The sequence below is a fragment of the Ciona intestinalis genome, unplaced genomic scaffold, assembly GCF_000224145.3.
Source record: "Ciona intestinalis unplaced genomic scaffold, KH HT000027.2, whole genome shotgun sequence".
Lineage (NCBI taxonomy): Eukaryota > Metazoa > Chordata > Ascidiacea > Phlebobranchia > Cionidae > Ciona > Ciona intestinalis.
The window spans coordinates 1-17,689 of NW_004190349.2; the positions used below are offsets into that span (position 1 = coordinate 1).

At 38.3% G+C, this 17,689-nt stretch overlaps 3 protein-coding genes across 3 annotated transcripts; 2 read left to right on the forward strand and 1 right to left on the reverse strand.

Moving 5' to 3' along the window:
• Nucleotides 1-417: 417 nt before the first annotated feature.
• Nucleotides 418-6,718, forward strand: LOC100184457 (A disintegrin and metalloproteinase with thrombospondin motifs adt-2-like). Its single transcript, XM_009862690.3, has 15 exons — nucleotides 418-569; nucleotides 629-792; nucleotides 1,144-1,387; nucleotides 1,747-2,012; nucleotides 2,431-2,506; nucleotides 2,677-2,777; nucleotides 3,073-3,254; nucleotides 3,513-3,610; nucleotides 3,839-3,909; nucleotides 4,162-4,328; nucleotides 4,666-4,739; nucleotides 4,986-5,071; nucleotides 5,386-5,497; nucleotides 5,806-5,958; nucleotides 6,308-6,718. Exons 1-15 carry the CDS (start codon nucleotides 433-435, stop codon nucleotides 6,489-6,491), a joined length of 2,115 nt encoding a protein of 704 aa, XP_009860992.2. The 5' UTR covers nucleotides 418-432; the 3' UTR covers nucleotides 6,492-6,718.
• Nucleotides 6,719-6,862: 144 nt separating this feature from the next.
• LOC100178956 lies at nucleotides 6,863-12,614 on the reverse strand. The gene is made up of 9 exons (XM_002119383.5): nucleotides 12,415-12,614; nucleotides 11,979-12,165; nucleotides 11,431-11,624; nucleotides 10,981-11,152; nucleotides 9,142-10,530; nucleotides 8,631-8,771; nucleotides 8,113-8,171; nucleotides 7,840-7,923; nucleotides 6,863-7,675 (listed from the first exon to the last, which is right to left on the reverse strand). Exons 2-9 carry the CDS (start codon nucleotides 12,158-12,160, stop codon nucleotides 7,539-7,541), a joined length of 2,358 nt encoding a protein of 785 aa, XP_002119419.1. The 5' UTR covers nucleotides 12,161-12,165; nucleotides 12,415-12,614; the 3' UTR covers nucleotides 6,863-7,538.
• A 3,315-nt stretch (nucleotides 12,615-15,929) lies between these two features.
• On the forward strand, nucleotides 15,930-16,908 carry LOC100186855 (calmodulin-like). Its single transcript, XM_002119246.3, has 2 exons — nucleotides 15,930-16,494; nucleotides 16,699-16,908. Exons 1-2 carry the CDS (start codon nucleotides 16,243-16,245, stop codon nucleotides 16,858-16,860), a joined length of 414 nt encoding a protein of 137 aa, XP_002119282.1. The 5' UTR covers nucleotides 15,930-16,242; the 3' UTR covers nucleotides 16,861-16,908.
• Nucleotides 16,909-17,689: the final 781 nt, after the last annotated feature.

The following is a 17,689-nucleotide window of genomic DNA, read 5'->3' on the forward strand; positions in this document are numbered from 1 at the left end:
TTGTATTTGAATGTTGGGTAACTGCAATCCTGGCCTAAATCCCTGGTTCCATAACTTCACCCATATAGAATAGAATGTGCATACACAATGTTGGGGTAATGGACAACTCTGGTCTAAATCCCAGGTCCCATGGCGTGCCTCACTGTAGGACCTCACCCATATAGAATAGAATGTGCATATACAATGTTGGGTTAATGGACCAACTCTGGCCTAAATCCCAGGTCCCATGTCATGCCTCACTGTAGGACCTCACCCATATAGAATAGAATGTGCATATACAATGTTGGGTAATGGACCAACTCTAGTCTAAATCCCAGGTCCCATGGCGTGCCTCACTGTAGGACCTCACACATATAGAATAGAATGTGCATATACAATGTTTGATGTACTGACTACTTACAGAAAACCTTGTTTTACCACAAATAAAGGTTAATGTTCTGCTGTAAAGATCTGTTGATAAAGTTATATAAAAGCTACAATCACATTGATGTTATCGCAGGTTTCGTTCATAACTTTAAAGTTCGTGGGCGCTCAAGCGTTAAGGACCTCAAATCAGAATACGACATCAAGTACGTACCACAAGTCGTCTCTCGTTGCCCCGTAATAAATAAGTTCCTTCCACACCCAGGTCGGTGATGCATTACGGGGGGTTCTCGTTCTCGAAGAACCGGCAACCCACCATTGTTGACAAGGTAACAGGGAAGGTTGTGAAGTCACAAAGGAAGGGATTGTCCTCAAAAGACATCAAGGAAGCGAGGGTGTTGTACAATTGTGCGGACGGGCCTGGGATTGGTGGGTATGGGGTCCCCAAAATAAAAATTAAAAAATTTTACCCTTTTTTTTATGTTATCGGGTGACAACTCTTCATGTTTATCAGAATAACTTGTGTGTTCTGTAATGCCTGATAGTAACAATGTGGGTAAAATATTTTTAGTACATAAAACATGACTGCAAGACTGATTTGCGCTTCGTATTTAAGTTTTTTTTTAAGCAAGCAGCCCCGTGATGTACGTGTTAAAACTGACCAGAGCAATTTACTTACATGGAACATGAAAAACTTATTTCTAATTAAATATTTGTTTTCTCGACCAAATATACGTAAAAAAAGGGGTTTTTGTATTTTAATTCCTGTTGTTTGTTCAGTTCCACAACCGGGTGACGCCTGGGGCTCGTGGGGTGATTGGGGGGTGTGTAGCGCCTCATGTGGCAAAGGTACCAAGGTGAGGGTACGTAGTTGTCGTAGCAACAACGACACCATCGTGCACGATCGACGATGTGGGAGGGAATATTACGAGAGCGATGATTGTGAGGGGGGCGAGTGCGGGGAGGGAAAGTGGGGGGAGTGGAGTCCGTGTTCGGTTACGTGTGGTGGGGGGAGCATGCACAGGTGGGTGGTGGAATACGTATTGTTTAGCTTTGTATGGTGGTACAACGAGGTGTGTGAAACAGCAGGGATGTTCTCATGTTCTGTTTCATACACCTCGTGTCCACTTGTGGGTGATTGTTTTTTCTGTATGGCTGACAATTTAGACAACCTATTATTGACCACTGGGTAGGAGCAATTATCTTATATGTCTTGCCCAAGGGCACATACGCCCACAATGGTAGCAGAGTCAAGCTTATAGCAAACCTTTGGCTGGAGGCAAGCACACTAACATCTCTGTGTAGAAAACAACCTCCGTGTAACGACTGTCGATGGCCCGCCATGTGAAAATAAATAAATAAGTTTCGCAAATGAAACCGCAGGGAATCGTGTTGCGATCGTAACTCTAAGATCGAGAAGAAAGATTGTTCACCAGCTCCATGCATATCTAATGATGGGGGTGCCATGTGGGGTGTGTGGGGGGCGTGGTCGGGGTGTTCCGCTACATGTGGGGGTGGGTGGGTACGTAGGCGTCGCCCATGCATGGGTGAGTCAAACACTACGGTACCCGTGCAAGAGTGCCCGACTCAATTACCCTCGTTCAACGAACTACAAGCGTGCGCTACTGAGGACTGTGATGGAACAACCGGTAATGTGATGTCATAATATATAATAAATCTTTAAACAACTTATCTTGTATGAAAAACCTGGTGCATTTTCGATGGGACACCTTTTCATTCTATTTTAACGTCCCATTTTGTAGTAAACAAAGAACCCCCCCCCCAAAATAAAACTGTATCCTCACGACTTCCATAGAAAGCATGATTAGGATATTTGTATATTATGTGCTAAGACGTCCCGCTTTTCCCCAACCCACCACATATACACTGTTGCTACATATTGTACTTAATTCTCCATGCAATGGTTGCTAACTGGTGTTTTTCACCACGATAAAAACGACCTTGTATACAACGTTGAAACATCCGCACACACATAAAAGCTTGAAGATTCCAATATAGTATTCTAATGTCATATTGTGCTGTTGTGATGTAACAATGTTTATTCAGCTTCCAACATTAAATGGGGCGTGTGGGGGGAGTGGTCCAGTTGCTCAAGGTCATGTGACAAAGGGGTCAAACAAAGGTGAAAGATTAACATACGATGGTTGTTGTTATAAAATATATTTTAAACATATTTGATTACTTTGTTTTTTGTATTAACTTTTTATAAGATATTTATAGTTTACTTCAATTTCTATGTTTATTATGACCTCTATGTTAGCATTGTCTATAAATTATTTATTTTCAACTTAGGTATCGTGATTGTGAAGGGGGCTTCCCCGGAACAGGAAGCTGCGTTGGTGAACAGGAGGGTTTCATGCGATGCGTGGTCGTTGAATGTCCGCTGGTTGAGGGTGAGTTGGGGTGATGTGGGTATTCCGTAAAAATATTGGCTTAATGACTTGGTTTGAGAATTATTAGGCGTAGCATTGTATGTTCAAGCACCGCAGGTTTAGGTCTCAAACTCAATATTCTGTTAAACTATATTCTAACAATGTCACCCCTGATTTTACTAAATAAATGTCACCCTGTTTCAAAAGCTGGAGTGACATCTTAAGTTTATTGAATAAATAAAAAAAGCGACATTATAATAAAATACACCAGTATATAACAGCCATTGGAGCGATATGTAACAAATATATGAAACAGTGCAAGATGAGGTGAACTGGGGACCTTGGTGGGCGTGGTCGCACTGTAGTGCCTCGTGTGGTAGCGCTACACGAACTCGCACGAGGGTTTGTTACTCGTTGCATTACAAAGCGGCCACTAGGTGTGTGAGTGAGCGTGGGAATTCGGAAGTAGACACACAACTTCGGAAGTGTGACAATCAGGTATTATGATGTCATAGTGGGTGAATGAGTTCATGACATCATTAGTGGCATGGCACAATTGAGCGCTTGCCTTTAGACCAAAGGTTATGGGATTGACGCTGCTACCATTGTGGGCGTATGTGTCTTTGAGCAAGACATTTAACGGCAATTGCTCCAACCCAGTGGTCACTAATGGGTTGTCTAAATTGTCAACCATACATAAAAACAATCACTGATAAAGTTATACACGTGGTAACTTGACCACATTCATTCATACAGGTTTGTGTGGGAGGTTACACTGAAGAAGTGGGCGTGTGGGGGGCATGGTTGGAGTGGGGGGCGTGTACCAAGTCCTGTGGGGGTGGGGCACATACAAGGTGGGTGGTAGGCAGTGAGCATGAGGTTTAGTATTGCCACACCACAAAATATGTAGAACATCATGGCATAGTGGGTATCGGTCCAACCTAGCAGTTTTGGATGCCGCGCCCAATTGTAGACGTATGTGTTCATGAGCCAATGTTCACTAAGAATCACCAACATGGCACAGTATTCAGCGCCTGCCTTTAAGTTCATGATGATATAATATAAGTTAACATACATTCCAGATACCGCGTATGCATAGGCGAGGGTTGCGAGGGAAATCCCGACCAAGTTCAACCTTGCAACACCAAGTCATGTAAGTTGAGTTGTTTTAAATACAACATTGTGTATCTTGGTCCAAGTAATGGTGGGCCAATGGATTAAGGGATGATTTACAGTTGGTTAAAACTTAAATTCTGTTTCACATGTTTCGTAGCACTTTTATGACTGTTATATCGTTACGAGAATCGTCCAACTTCATGAGTATTAGATCACGACCAGATTCAAGATCCATCAGTTACAACAATACTTAAACTACTAAGGTAGTTATTCTGACATGCCAACACAGGTTATCATGAGTTTACGACGAGCGAGCCCGTTGGGTGGGGGGGTTGGTCCGCTTGGTCGAGTTGCTATGGTAACAATACACAAACCAAATATCGGTCGTGCTTCAATGATTTGATGGACGTAACGGTTGGCTGCACAGGAGAGGACAGCCAATCAAAACCTTGCAGGGTAATTTGAATGATATGCTTGACCAGGGGGTATGGGTTCGAGGCTCGACGCTGCTACCATTGTGGGATAAACATGTTTAATATATGGTTGATATTTATCTCTTTAAATACGATGGCGAAGATCAAATTAATTAAAACAACAAAGAGAAGGAAATTGGCAGCAAAATGACAGTTGTTAAAACACGCTATTGATAAAAAGCGTGGTAAAGACCGTTAGTTAAAAAGCGGGGTTGTTGTACCCAAGACACTTAACAGCAATTGCTCCAATCACTTTAGACAACCCATTAGTGACCGTTATAAATACATACAAGTAAGTAACATCGATATCGTGCCAACAGACATGCAACTTATGGGAAGGTTGGGGAACGTGGGGTTCTTGTAGTCGATCGTGTGGACTTGGGGTCCAACACAGGTTTGTGGTTTAGGTTGGTTGTTATAGTAGGGTGGGGGGAGATGAGACACCTTTAGCGCATAATATCCAAATATCCTAATCGTGTTTTAACAACAGTCTATGGGAGTTCGTGAGGATAAGGTTTTATAATTACTTGAATGTTTTTGTTTACTACCAAATGGGACAAGGAAATAGAATCGAAAGGTGTCCCATTTTCCCCTCCCTACTATATGATGTAATAATGGTTATTATGATGTCATACAACAGATCACGTGAATGTTCGTTCATGAGCGGTTGTGATGATGGATCTTATGAATCGCGTAAATGTTTCAATAATTGTTCATCTATTCAAGGTATATTGTTGTGGTACGGGTGTGAAATACATGTGAGAAGACATATATGGTTAACCATGTATAAGGGTGTCCTGTCTCACTATTTTACATTTTAATAATAGATATGTAAATTTAGGCAAGTCTTAATCTGGTTATAGACAATTTGTCCGGTTGCAAGAACATATGTATATGCAGAGAACTTTCCTTCTTTTTTCCGTAGCGTGTTTCAACGACTGCCGTTTTGCTGCTAATTCCCTTCTTGTTTTAATTAATTTAATCTTCACTGTCGCATCCATAACCTCCCATATAAATACACGCCCCCAACACACCCCCAGACCTTCCATGGATTGTACGCACCCATATATGTAGTGAAGGATGGACAACGTTAGCGCGTGTTAATAACGATCATTATCAAGATGTTGTTTGTGTTCAACAATATCAACAAATGTAAGTCTAATATGTTTTGTATCAACAATGGGTTGGAGCAACTACCGCCCAGGGACGCATGCGCACGCAATATTAGCGGCATCGTGCCTTGAACCCAATACTGACCCATGTATGGTGCCAGCCCAGTCCAACAATCATGATACCTGGAACCTAATCCACTACTTTAGTGAGACATATACGCCCATAATAGTGGCAGCACCAAGCCTTGAACACGGTATTCCTTGGAGTGTGTGTCCCGAACAGCTTTCTCTATGTTTGAAAAATTTTACCAATAATATAAAAACTCGTCGCATATACTTCACCCACAGCAGAATCTTGTTAAACAACAACTTGAACTTTGTCTTCTCCCAACCCCACAACATTAGTGTTTGCCCCAACACCCCCAATATTGATGGTGGTCGGTTGTTTGTTGCTGACTTTAATGGGGATCATCTCGATGATATTCTGTGTGTTTATAACGGGTAAGTTTGATTTACTATTTGTGGGCTCTATTAACCACATGGCTGGATAAACTGGATTCTATTTAAATAACAGACTTTTAATGCCATTTATGGAGAAACATATTTCTTCTAGTAAATTATTCGTTTTAATTTATTCCGCAACATTTCATTTTAAATGTTATTTCGTTGTGAGAATCGTCCAACTTCATGAGCATTAGATCAGGACAGATTCATGGAGTTTATTACAGTTCTGTTTAAACTTCGTTTTCTGTTTTTTAACCTCCTATCCAAATCCATGGCTTACTTAACCCACACAATACTTACTACTTTAGCAATAATACTTTACCTACTGACCCATAATAACCCCTAGGACCACAAAGATCACATTAAACAATGCTGGGGGTTACGTGGGGTCACTTCAGGTCACCACGGACATCGGTAACTTCTGTAACGCATCAACGATCGCCCCGGTCTACCTCGACGACGAGCATAAGGCTCATCTGCTGTGCATACATAAAAACGGGGTCATACAACTACTACCAAATGTGTTATGATGTCACACAGGTATACTATGATGTCATAGAAGGCATACACCACAGACAATCATGTTAGTTCATAATGCCTTGGCGGATAAAAGGTCAGATTTGCAAAAATAAATTTTGTTCCGAGATATTTTAAAAGTTGGCGACTTCTTGTTATTTGCGATTCATCACTCGATTCTGCTGTTTTTCGATTCATAGAATAATATACAAGTGTATAGAATTTCATGTTTGCCGGAAAATAACCTTGATAATGTATGGCAGATGAAACGTTGATGACTAAACCCCCCACATGGCTGGTATCCATTGTTTGTAACCCAACCACCATCTGCCCTACATGGTGATGGTGGTTGGTATAACCTGCCACACCAAGTTCCAACACAACGTACATTGCTGAAGTTTATTTTCAAATTTCACAAAAAAAACTTTTTTACATTCGCCAAATATTTACGAGAATAATAAACAAACAGCAAGGCCGAGAAGTTGAGGAAAAAACCACAAAAACTTCACTGGTTTCACAGTGAAGATCAAATTATTCATTTACAGAATTCAATTTGAAATTGTGGTGAAATGTTTCGCTGTAATGCAACTTATGTGATGTAACAATGAACTAATTATCGGCTCATTGTTACATCACAATAAATATTAAGTTGAATTGCAAAACATACAAAGGTGCAGAAAGATTTTTTTTTAATTTTTATAATTTTTAATTTTTTTTTAATGGAGTCATTTAAGCAGGAATTTCCCACAAAATTATTTCAACTCAAAATTTTAACATTTTTCCGCTGGGTGAAATTTTAACATTTTTTTGCTGAGTCAGATATTTTAAATTTGTTTGATGACTTAAATAACCAATTTAAAATCCAGCATTGTTATGTAACAATGGATGCATTGATGCAACAATAGCATTGTCCGGCAACAAAGAACGTACCGGTATATTAGAAGAACAAGAATAAATAATATTTACAAAATAAATGTTTCTATACAAGGGGGGTTATTATTATTTACAAATTTCATGCGTGTTAATGGGTCACCTATATACAACATAGAAATAATATACAATTATCGAGAGTTAGCTTTTGGGGGTCGACCGTTTCCACTTGACCGCATTTGTTCCTCGAAAGTAGTTTGTAAACATTTGTCTTCACCAAGTTTACGGAATTTTGGTCGGAAAGATTTGGTGTCCCCTTGGTTTGTGCCTATGATGATAATGTTTTACTTTTGTTAGTAGTTAGGTGCGAAAGGATAAAGAATTATGTAAATAAACGTTAATTATATTTCAAACAACACTTTATCAGCCAAATGGCATTAGAAATAAATGTTGTTTACCCCAACATTGTAGAGCTCACTCGTATACAATTACCTGAAGTTTGTTGTTGTTTTTGTTGCGAAGGTTTTTGGGGGGAGGTCGCCGAGAATTCAAGGAAATTGTCGGAAAGTTCGTCGGCTGTGGGGGGTTGATAATTACCAGGTTGAGTTAGGTGTTTATAAAAATTAGCAAAAAAATAATCAAAACGAAGAGGAAATCCGCAGCAGAACAAAAGACCTCTGGATAGATAGAATACCAAAGAGCACAGTAGTATTCAACAACAAAGGTGTGAGGCAGATAGTTAAACAAATCTAACTTTTTGTTTACCTGGTGTGAATGAATCCACGACCCTCGTACTTGTTTCCTCCCCTTCATTGTTTATTGGCCTGTAACAATACTTACTGTTATCTAACAATTGAAATATGAGGTCATAGTCAATATTCACATCCTACTCTGAACAATGAACCTTTGTTACAAACAATGTGTTTTATGTTTGTATTATGACATCATATAGTGGGAAATCCCATTTCAACATATTTATTTGCTTGCACAAATAAGGTTTTTTACGCAGTGCGTCACAGGGCCCAAGTTTGCCCATTACCCCAACATTGTATTTGTACCCGAAGGTAGGCGACAAGGGCTTTTTAATAATGGATGAGATATCTTTCCTTGAGAGCTCAGCCAAGGTTAGAAACTCCACTACTCCAGGTGTCACCAAGAGTTCACCAATTGAACACAAAGTACTTCATATAATATTCTATTAACTGTAAAGGTTTGCAGAAAATATATTTCTGGAAGCTTTGTTATAAAACATAGGAACATATTCATGCAAACCCCACAATCACCTGAAGTGTGTGAGTGACGACGGTTGTAACATCGTTTCGCTCGAACTTTGTTTCTCGCTATACACAATATCAATCGGCCGAATACCCGAGATGTTCTGCCAAATGTTTCCGATACGTAGTGAGGTTTTCCACGCTTCGTTCCTGTGTGGGGTAACAACTTATTACTAGATGTTACTTGTTTATGGGGGTGGTCGGGAAGTTACCACGTATGTTTATTTATCCTCGCATGGTGGGGCAACTACAGTCGTTATAACCTGGGTGTTCTGTTTCATACACACCGTGCTCGCTTATGAGTTACCAAGTATGTAACTTATAAGACACCTTGAACCCGCACCCTCTGAATACAAGGAATCCCCACTAAGCTTCAGCAACATCACCCAGCTACGAACACAGACGTTAACATGATTCTGCCACTAATGTCACCGAACATAATGTAACAAACTTTCGACTTCAGGATGATAACTTCAATATTATTCCAACAATACACCTAATATTTATGAATAGACCTCACCTTGTCACACAATCATCCAGAGTGGGTTTATCGGCAACCCCCGGTAATTTATCATCATCCTCGTGTAAACTATCCACCACCACCTCCAACACACGATGTACGAGGGAAGCAACGTAAGTATCATCGTCGTTTCCCCCCCACCCGCACATCCAGCCCTCCACATCGAACAACGACGTCGATAACTCGCAGAAGAATTGGTTGATGGAAAGCGACTCCCCCAACCCACCAACCCAGGGGTTGAAGTTGAGGTCAAACTCCCTCGCTACCCCGTACTCGTTATGTGGGGATAAATACCCAACATCTAAGATACTTTCCAAACAATCCACGTCGCACTTCGTGTTTTGAAGCCAAATCCTCCGTCGTGATTGGAGGGTTTCGTCGTCAGGAGGTGGTTTCCCTAATCCGATACCAAAGCATCCTCGCTCCGTGATAGAAAGTGTCGACTCATCGAAAATACTGCACGCGTCACAATCACCACTGTAGCAATTATTCCCCGCATTGCATTGTGGGGGAAGGTAGTTCCCGTTTAAATCTGTCTTGTTTTCGTTGATTTCTATGGAAAACACAGGTTCCTCGGAACTCTCGACACTAGGTGTCGCTAAATCGAAGAAACTGGATGAGTCATCAACCTCAGAATCCTTAGCGACGTCAGCAAAAATTGCGCGATACCCCTCCCATAGTTGGCCCGTCACTTTCTCGCTCGATGTCAACCGCGGTTTGTAGATTGTTTCCAACCTGCTCACTGATCCCCCTAGTGGACAACCATCGTCACCCTCCCACAACGAGGGTGACGGACACCACAACCAACTTTCCGATCCATCAACCACAGATTCAGGCGAATGCGGCGACTTGTGCGCCGGTTCAAACTCGAGAAACCCGGACTCGGGGTCGCGGAACCATTTACTTTGTGGTCGTTCGCTCACTGTGGGCAACTCATGGTTGGTATATAGATGGCAAATATCTTCTTCTAATAAATTCTGCTTCGAAGCAAGATATCCTGGATACATAAACCTATGTGTGACATCATCAATCGAAGCTTCAAAGCCAGGATCGACTTGTTTACGGAGTTTTCGCTGATTACGCTGACTCATTGTGATCTTGCGTTTATTTTGATTTTTAGTGTTGCCAGATATATTTTCCTTTCCCAGATGCAGGTTTGCGGGAACACTGCTGCTCCCTTTCCTTCCCCTTCTCCTGCCGCCATCTTTGATCCATCGTGGGTTGCCGTCATCTTTGATCCATCGTGGGTTGCTCCTCACAGGGTGCGTGGTTTTATCCGGGGGTAAATATTCAGGGGGGTGAGGTTTCTTTTTCCGAGGTCGACGAGGTTTTTGAAGGTTCCGAGTTCGAGGGGGATTCTTGGGGTCAGGGTTTGTTTCAGGCGTCGACCTGGAAGTTAAGGAGTTATTTTTACAAGAAATCAAATTTAACGAATATTCCATTATGGGATGTCTAAATAGTCGGTCTGATAAAAAACATCGTATAAAAATATAACTCACTAAAACTTTTGAAAATTGTCAGTAAGTAACAATTAACAAGGTTAATATTTTGTAATGTCTTAAACACATTGTTGTTGGCAAGGTGATTGTTAAGTTGAGCAACATTAATATGTCGGGTAATTATTAACCTTGGAGTTGTAGCTTAGTGGTTGAGACAGTAAGCATATATTGCGATTAATATTGTGTTCATTTCTAAACTAGAGTTTGTGCTTAATGTCACCATTGTGGACGTATGTGTTCTTGGACAAGACAACAATTGCTCTAACCAAGTGGTCACCAATGGCTCATCTAAGCTGTCAGCCATACATAAAACCATCAGCCACAAAGTTCCAACACTCACACATCATGTTTCTTCCAACATTCGGGTAAATTGTTGGTTTGTGTTTCAGTTTCCCCGGGTTTTAAAGATGGAAATACATCGTGATAATTTTCCTTGAATTCTCGACGTTTCTTTTGTTTAACACTTGTTGCGACATTCTGTCCTTCATCCGAACTTGAACTGAGTTTGCCGTCTAAATATAAATATGTTTTGCGTCAAACTTGTGTGTTACTCATATTATTAGTCACATTTTCATAACACAATTATAAACTTGCGTCATATTTGTAAATTAGTCACGGTGTTAGACTTCTTATCGCCCACTTTTGTAATATTCTATATGGGTGAAGTCCTACAGTGAGGCAAAATTTGGGCCAATTTTTATAAATTTTTTTATTTATTCGAATCCGATAACAAAGATCAATTTCATCTTTTATTATGACATCACAACAAGTCACTGTGACATCATCATACCTGAAAACAGATGAACGGCTTTAAGTTTATTGTATAAGTTTTCTATGAGTGACTCAATGTCGCCCTCTAATGGAGGAGTGGTTGAATCGTCAACAGCCGAGCGCAAACAGTTGACAGCCATTTGTTTCTTCATGAGAACTTCGTCAGGGAAAGTGAAAGAATTCGAACGTTTGTTGTATTTTGCTTTCGGTTTTCTGGAAATTCAACGGTAATTGACATAATAAAATTAAGGGTCATCAAAATACACTTTTCTGGAAATTTAAACAAAAACTTGAATTATTATAATATTTGCAAAATACTGTCACCAAAAACACTTTATAAAAAGACTTTCTCCGCAATTATGGATAAAGTACAAAAACTTTCACTATAAAAAAGGTTTGGTCAATACACCGAAACTACAGCTACGACATTGATTAAAACAACATCGATGTTTTATTTAAATTTAAAAAAAAATTGTGAAAAATTATTCACAAATGAGAATTCAGATTTACTGGTCAGTTTCAATACAAACATAACAGCACAAGTGTATAAACAAAATTGTATTTCACCTTTTCTTTGAGCCGGGCAAACTAGCGAATATTGTTTCTTCTTTATGAGCGAGATGAATGTCGTTTGTGTAATGGGAGTTGATCAGTAGATTAATCACATGACGAGAATAAATAATGGAATCTATTCCGTGTAGTTCAAGTTGGGAGGAAAGCCAAGAATATACAAAAGTCAAGTCCGACATAACGACTGTGGGGTAAAGTAAGTATATCAACAAATATTTGGAAAGAATAACTTTTGTGCTGATGTATGGGGTTTTAGACTTAACTGTAAACCATTTTTGTGAAAAGTTCGGCAAAAAACGACGCTGCACATATGTGGATAAGCTTCTAACCAAAACCCATATAACCTAACATGGTAATTTTTGGTCTAATTTTAAATATGGAAGATTGTGGACCAACTTTGAAAATAACATTCTTAAAACACGCTTTGACTTACTTTTATTAAAATACGAACAAATCAAAAGAGGTGGGCGAGTATTCGGTTAGGGAAGTCCCCCGCTTGAAAGCAGAAAACTTTGTTCGGTTTCCGATCCACAGAAAATATCATTGCAAACATTGTGGGGATGCAGGCAACTCTGGTTTGTTTATTTTATTCCATTATCTGGTTGCTTGTATAACTTTCACTACCGTAAACAACCTGAAACAGAAGTGATTAATTTCCTGTAAATAATTTTAAAAAACTATATTTTTATGAAACTTTCTTGGTAGCATAAATGTTATACGACACAATTTTCATCTCAAATGTTTCGGTTTAAAAACTAAAACCATTTTTGAAACCGAAATGCAAATATATAGATATAGCCCGTCATGTCCGAATTAAAACTGACCAGCAAAAGTTTTTTCTTTAAATAGACATAAAAAACATCTCAACCTAAAGTTTAGATGTTTTAAAAATTTTAGATGTTTTAAAAATTTAAACCTTTAAGTTAACGAAACCTTAAAATAACGGAGAATAGACATCCTAATATAACAACCATTTCAAACTAACACTGTGTATGTTTATACTACACTAACATATGTGTGTGTGTTTATTAATTAAGAGGAAGTATCGACGGGATGTTATGTGTCATACTATAATATCTCAGACCTTACAATAAACATTAGATCTTCATTCACTTTCAATAAACTTTTGGAGGGTGAATAACAAAAAATTAATTTTAAATATTATAACAGCAACAAATATTTTATTAAAAACAAAATTAAATGATTTTGTTCTAATACTTTCAATTATTTCTTCAAAAACGTTTAACTATTCTAGAAATTTATAATAAACTGAATTAAATTAAATATTCTCTGTAATTCTAGAATTCCCCCCACTATAATCCTTTGTAAACAATAACAATTGTGACGTAAACAAAACAACAAAGCAATTTACGCCTCAAACGTCGATCAATAATTAACATTGCGCAACATTACACCAACACTGCCAGAGGCATATATATCAAAATGACGTCATCAACTCTTTGTTGCCCCCGTGACCATGACGTCATACCATATGACGTCGATTTCACACTTACGGGAGTTGTCGCTATAACTTCCAAGGTGTGCCAATGGCAAGCTATTTTAGTTGGTTTAAAATCCATTTAAAAAGTAGATTCAAATATATAAGAACAATATATTTTTAAATAACTCAAAATACAGAATAACGATTTTCCCGATTCGTACATTTTTAAATTTATATTTAAATTATTTAAACTATATTTCTATAGCGGTGCTCTGTGCTGCCGCTTAGTGGGTACGTCGATAAATATGTTTTACCGCTTGGTGTAGCTTACAGAGAACAATTTACACGAAATGGGCATTTATCGAAATGGGCTTTAACGTTGCGTTGAAACAATTATTCCCAAAACAGCACGTCAGTGGAAATCACATAATCGCGCTTATTTTAAATATAACCAAATCTTTTCACGCAATGCTTATCAATTACGCGCTGTGACGTCCTTGGAAGTGAGGGCGTTGGCCTCGTGTTGTTAAAAACTCAACGCATCTTTAACGTTTTAACTTTTCATGTCGAAACCTATTATACGTGATTACAACATCGCTTGATAATATTGGTGACGTTCGTCCCGTTTCTACCACGAGCAAATGTACGGTAGATTGGGGTAAGACGGTTGTTTTCATGCTATTTTCAAAGAATATTTACATAAAACATACACCCGTAGTTTCATGACTCTAAAGAGCGTTTTTAACTGTTAAAAACACAGGTATGCCTCTCACTATATGTCACGTGTTCTCCTAACCGGTCGACCAAAGTTTGGATCATTCCAGCGGGTGTTTGGTTGGACCCGAGAAGCAAACCGTTAACGCATGCAGGTAACTAAGTAGCTGAAATGTTCGGCTCATTTATCTCAAGTGTTGGAACAAAACATTGTAATGTTTGGCCACCATATGGGTTAAGTTGGGTTGCCTGTATTGTCAGTCATTGTGGTTGGCGCGTCTGTTTAAAACCCAGAGGTTTGAGTTCGAGGCTTGGCGCTGCTACCATTGTGGTCGTATGTTTCTTTGCCCCGTCATGCGAGGATAAATAAGTTACATACGTGGTAACTCATAAGCGGGCACAAGGCGTATAAAACAAAACACCCATGTTATAGCGACCGTCAATGCCCGCCATGCAAGGATAAATAAGTTCATTCAATCAAATGACACCAATACACCATAAATAAAGGTCAATCACATCAACGAAGCGTTAAAATTACGCTCGAATAACCTTGAGTACATTTGCCTAACATAACGCATGCAAATATCACTCAAGCATTTGCATTTGAGCATAAAAAGATCCGTACAGTTTTAAACCTTTCGTTAAACAATAAAATTCATTTTTATGCTAAAATTCAACATTTATTTTATAGTTCGGTTATATCAACGTTTTTTAGAGATTCCTACCCACGTTGACGTGTTGCTGAGCTGAAGGTTTGGGTGAAGCTAAGGGGTCAGTTATAAAAAGGAAGGAGTCAAATTTAAACAGGTCCCATGAAATGAAATTAAAGTCTTAGAAAAAAATTGTTAAAACTGAATTATTAAAAGTTGTTAGAAAATATGTCTACTACAGTATCAGTTTATGTGTTATTTTTTTACGGGCTACCTTTACAAGTAAAATACTAAATAAATTAAAAAACGGAAAGTGATCAAAAGGTTATAGGCGGGTGTTTTGTCCGTATATAGTTTTACCCGCAGCGTGTTTTAACGACTGTCGTTTTGCTGCCAATTCATCATCCATACGTTGTTTTAATTAAATTAATCTTCGATATAGTATATTCCAAGTCATTAATACCAATTATGTCATGTTAAGTTAATAATAGAACAAAAAGCGCGGCTGTTTCATCTGGACCAACACTATAATAATAATATAATAACTTTTATTTGTCTCCTCGATTACGGTAGCAAAGATTTAGAAATATTTCAAACGAAAGGACAGGATATAGCGACAAAACAACAGTTGTTAAAATACGCTTACAGTTTAAAACATATTTACATTTGGTTGGAAGAAAATAAGCGTGGTCGCTACACCTAACGGATAAACAAGCCATTTATTTTAATTGAGTTAAACTTCTAATAGAAACAAAAGTGTGCGTAAAGATATATGGATAATGTATTTAATAATTAAAACAACCACAATGTTTTTATTTAAATGAAAAAACAGCAACGTTGATTGATGACCTGGCATAAAATTTTATGGTTTTTGCGAACCTTCTACGAAAACCACTGAACCGTTTCCTGACGTCATTAATTGTTACATCATAATTAAGTTTATTATTTAATTGTTTCCATTAAGCGACATCTGCAATATTTCTCCCAAACACGTTTTTCTTAAACATATATTTTTATGATAGAATTTGTGCTTTATATCTATCGTGTATGCGTGTTATTGTATGCGTGTTGTTGTATGCGTGTTGTTGTATGCGTGTTGTTGTATGCGTGTTGTTGTATGCGTGTTGTTGTATGCGTGTTGTTGTATGCGTGTTGTTGTATATAAGTTACATTTGCATAGAGCAAGTTACATTTATCTCTTCGAATATGAAAGTGAAAATCAAACTCGTTGAAACATCAAAGAGAAGGAATTAGCAGCAAAACGACAGTTGTTTAAACACGCTACGGGTAAAACTACTGAGTAAAAACGTTAATTAATTAAAAATATTTGATCTCAAATTAAACTTAGATGAATCAGAGATAACCACATATTTAACAACGGGATTTTCTATGAACATTTTTTTTTTTTTAGGAAAGTATTTTTAAAGACAATTATAAGGATTAGAATTTTAGGACAATGGCAGTCAGTGAAGAAATAACGGTAATGTTTCAATTGTTTGATAAGAAAGGCGAGGGAAGCGTCAACCATGAACAGATGACGTCATTCTTGACGTCACTGGGTTATCACATGACGAAGAAGGAGATTGATGACGTCATATCTCGGTATGACGTCAACAAGTCAAATGCTTTGGAAATCGAAGAATTCGCGGAAATGACGAAAGATCTGATGACGTCGGTTGATGACATCACGATTAAATTAGCATATGACGTAAGTAGATGCAATGGACCAATCAGAATCGAGTATTTTTATTATTTTCTTGTTTTTACTTTAAAGTAGTTTTTACCCATAGCGTGTTTTAACGATTGCTTGTTTTGCTGCTTTTTCTCTTCATTGTTTTAATTAATTTGATCTTTGCTATCGTCGAATAGATAAATAATAATTCTCCTGTTATTATATAATATTTCTATGCAGGCATTCGATCCTGACGGACATGGTTACGTCACAAAGCGCCAAGTCGAGCGAATTTTACAAAACCTTTCGATTCGAATTTCAAAATCCGACCTTGAAGAAATGATGGGTGACGTAGGTGATTACATCACATATCAACAGTTTGTTGACGTCATCACAAAATAACGTCATCTCGAAATGACGTCATCAACCATTTTGCTGTTGCCATTCTTCTTTAAACGTTATGAAAACTAAACTGTTAATAATTATAGTTTTTTAACTAACCCCTTCTCTTTGTCTTTGTGTAAATTGTGTTTGAGTAAGTTGGGGTAAGACGGGACGTGTTTTGGTCTCTTTGATCGTCCCATTTGGTAGCAAACAAACGAATGTCACATAATTATGTAACCGTATCCTCACGACTCCCGTAGGCCACATGATCAGAATATTTGGATATTATGTGCTAAAGGTGTCCCGTCTTCCCCCACCCTACTATGACATTATATTAAATAACGTGTTCCATTCTACTCGAATTTATGTTCTTTCTTTATTATGACATCACAATCCTTTGTTTGAGCCCGCGACATGTCAATTACTATGCATTATTACGTCATAGATTAAATTACTAATTCGAACCGGATTCATTATTATCCGATTATTTGATAATAAACGAAACGAAATACTAGTAACAGATGCGTTTGTCGGTTAATAATGGCAGCTTTATGGTTTCATTATGACGTCATAGTTACCGCAGAAAAGTTTTTAAATAAATCAATGAATCGATAAAGTGACGTCACAATTAACTTTAAACAAACAAAGCTTTTGTTTCAAAATTCGAGAAATGAGGTGAGAGGTCACGTGTCTTCGCGCTGACTATGACGACATAATATCAGCTGTTACGCGAGAGAAGGAGAGAAAAACATTTCGCGGAATCGTCGACGGAGCCGCGTGTTGCAACAAAGGGGATTGTTCTTTGTGAACGATTGTTAGCTAACAATGGTTGAGTAAACGGTTCCAG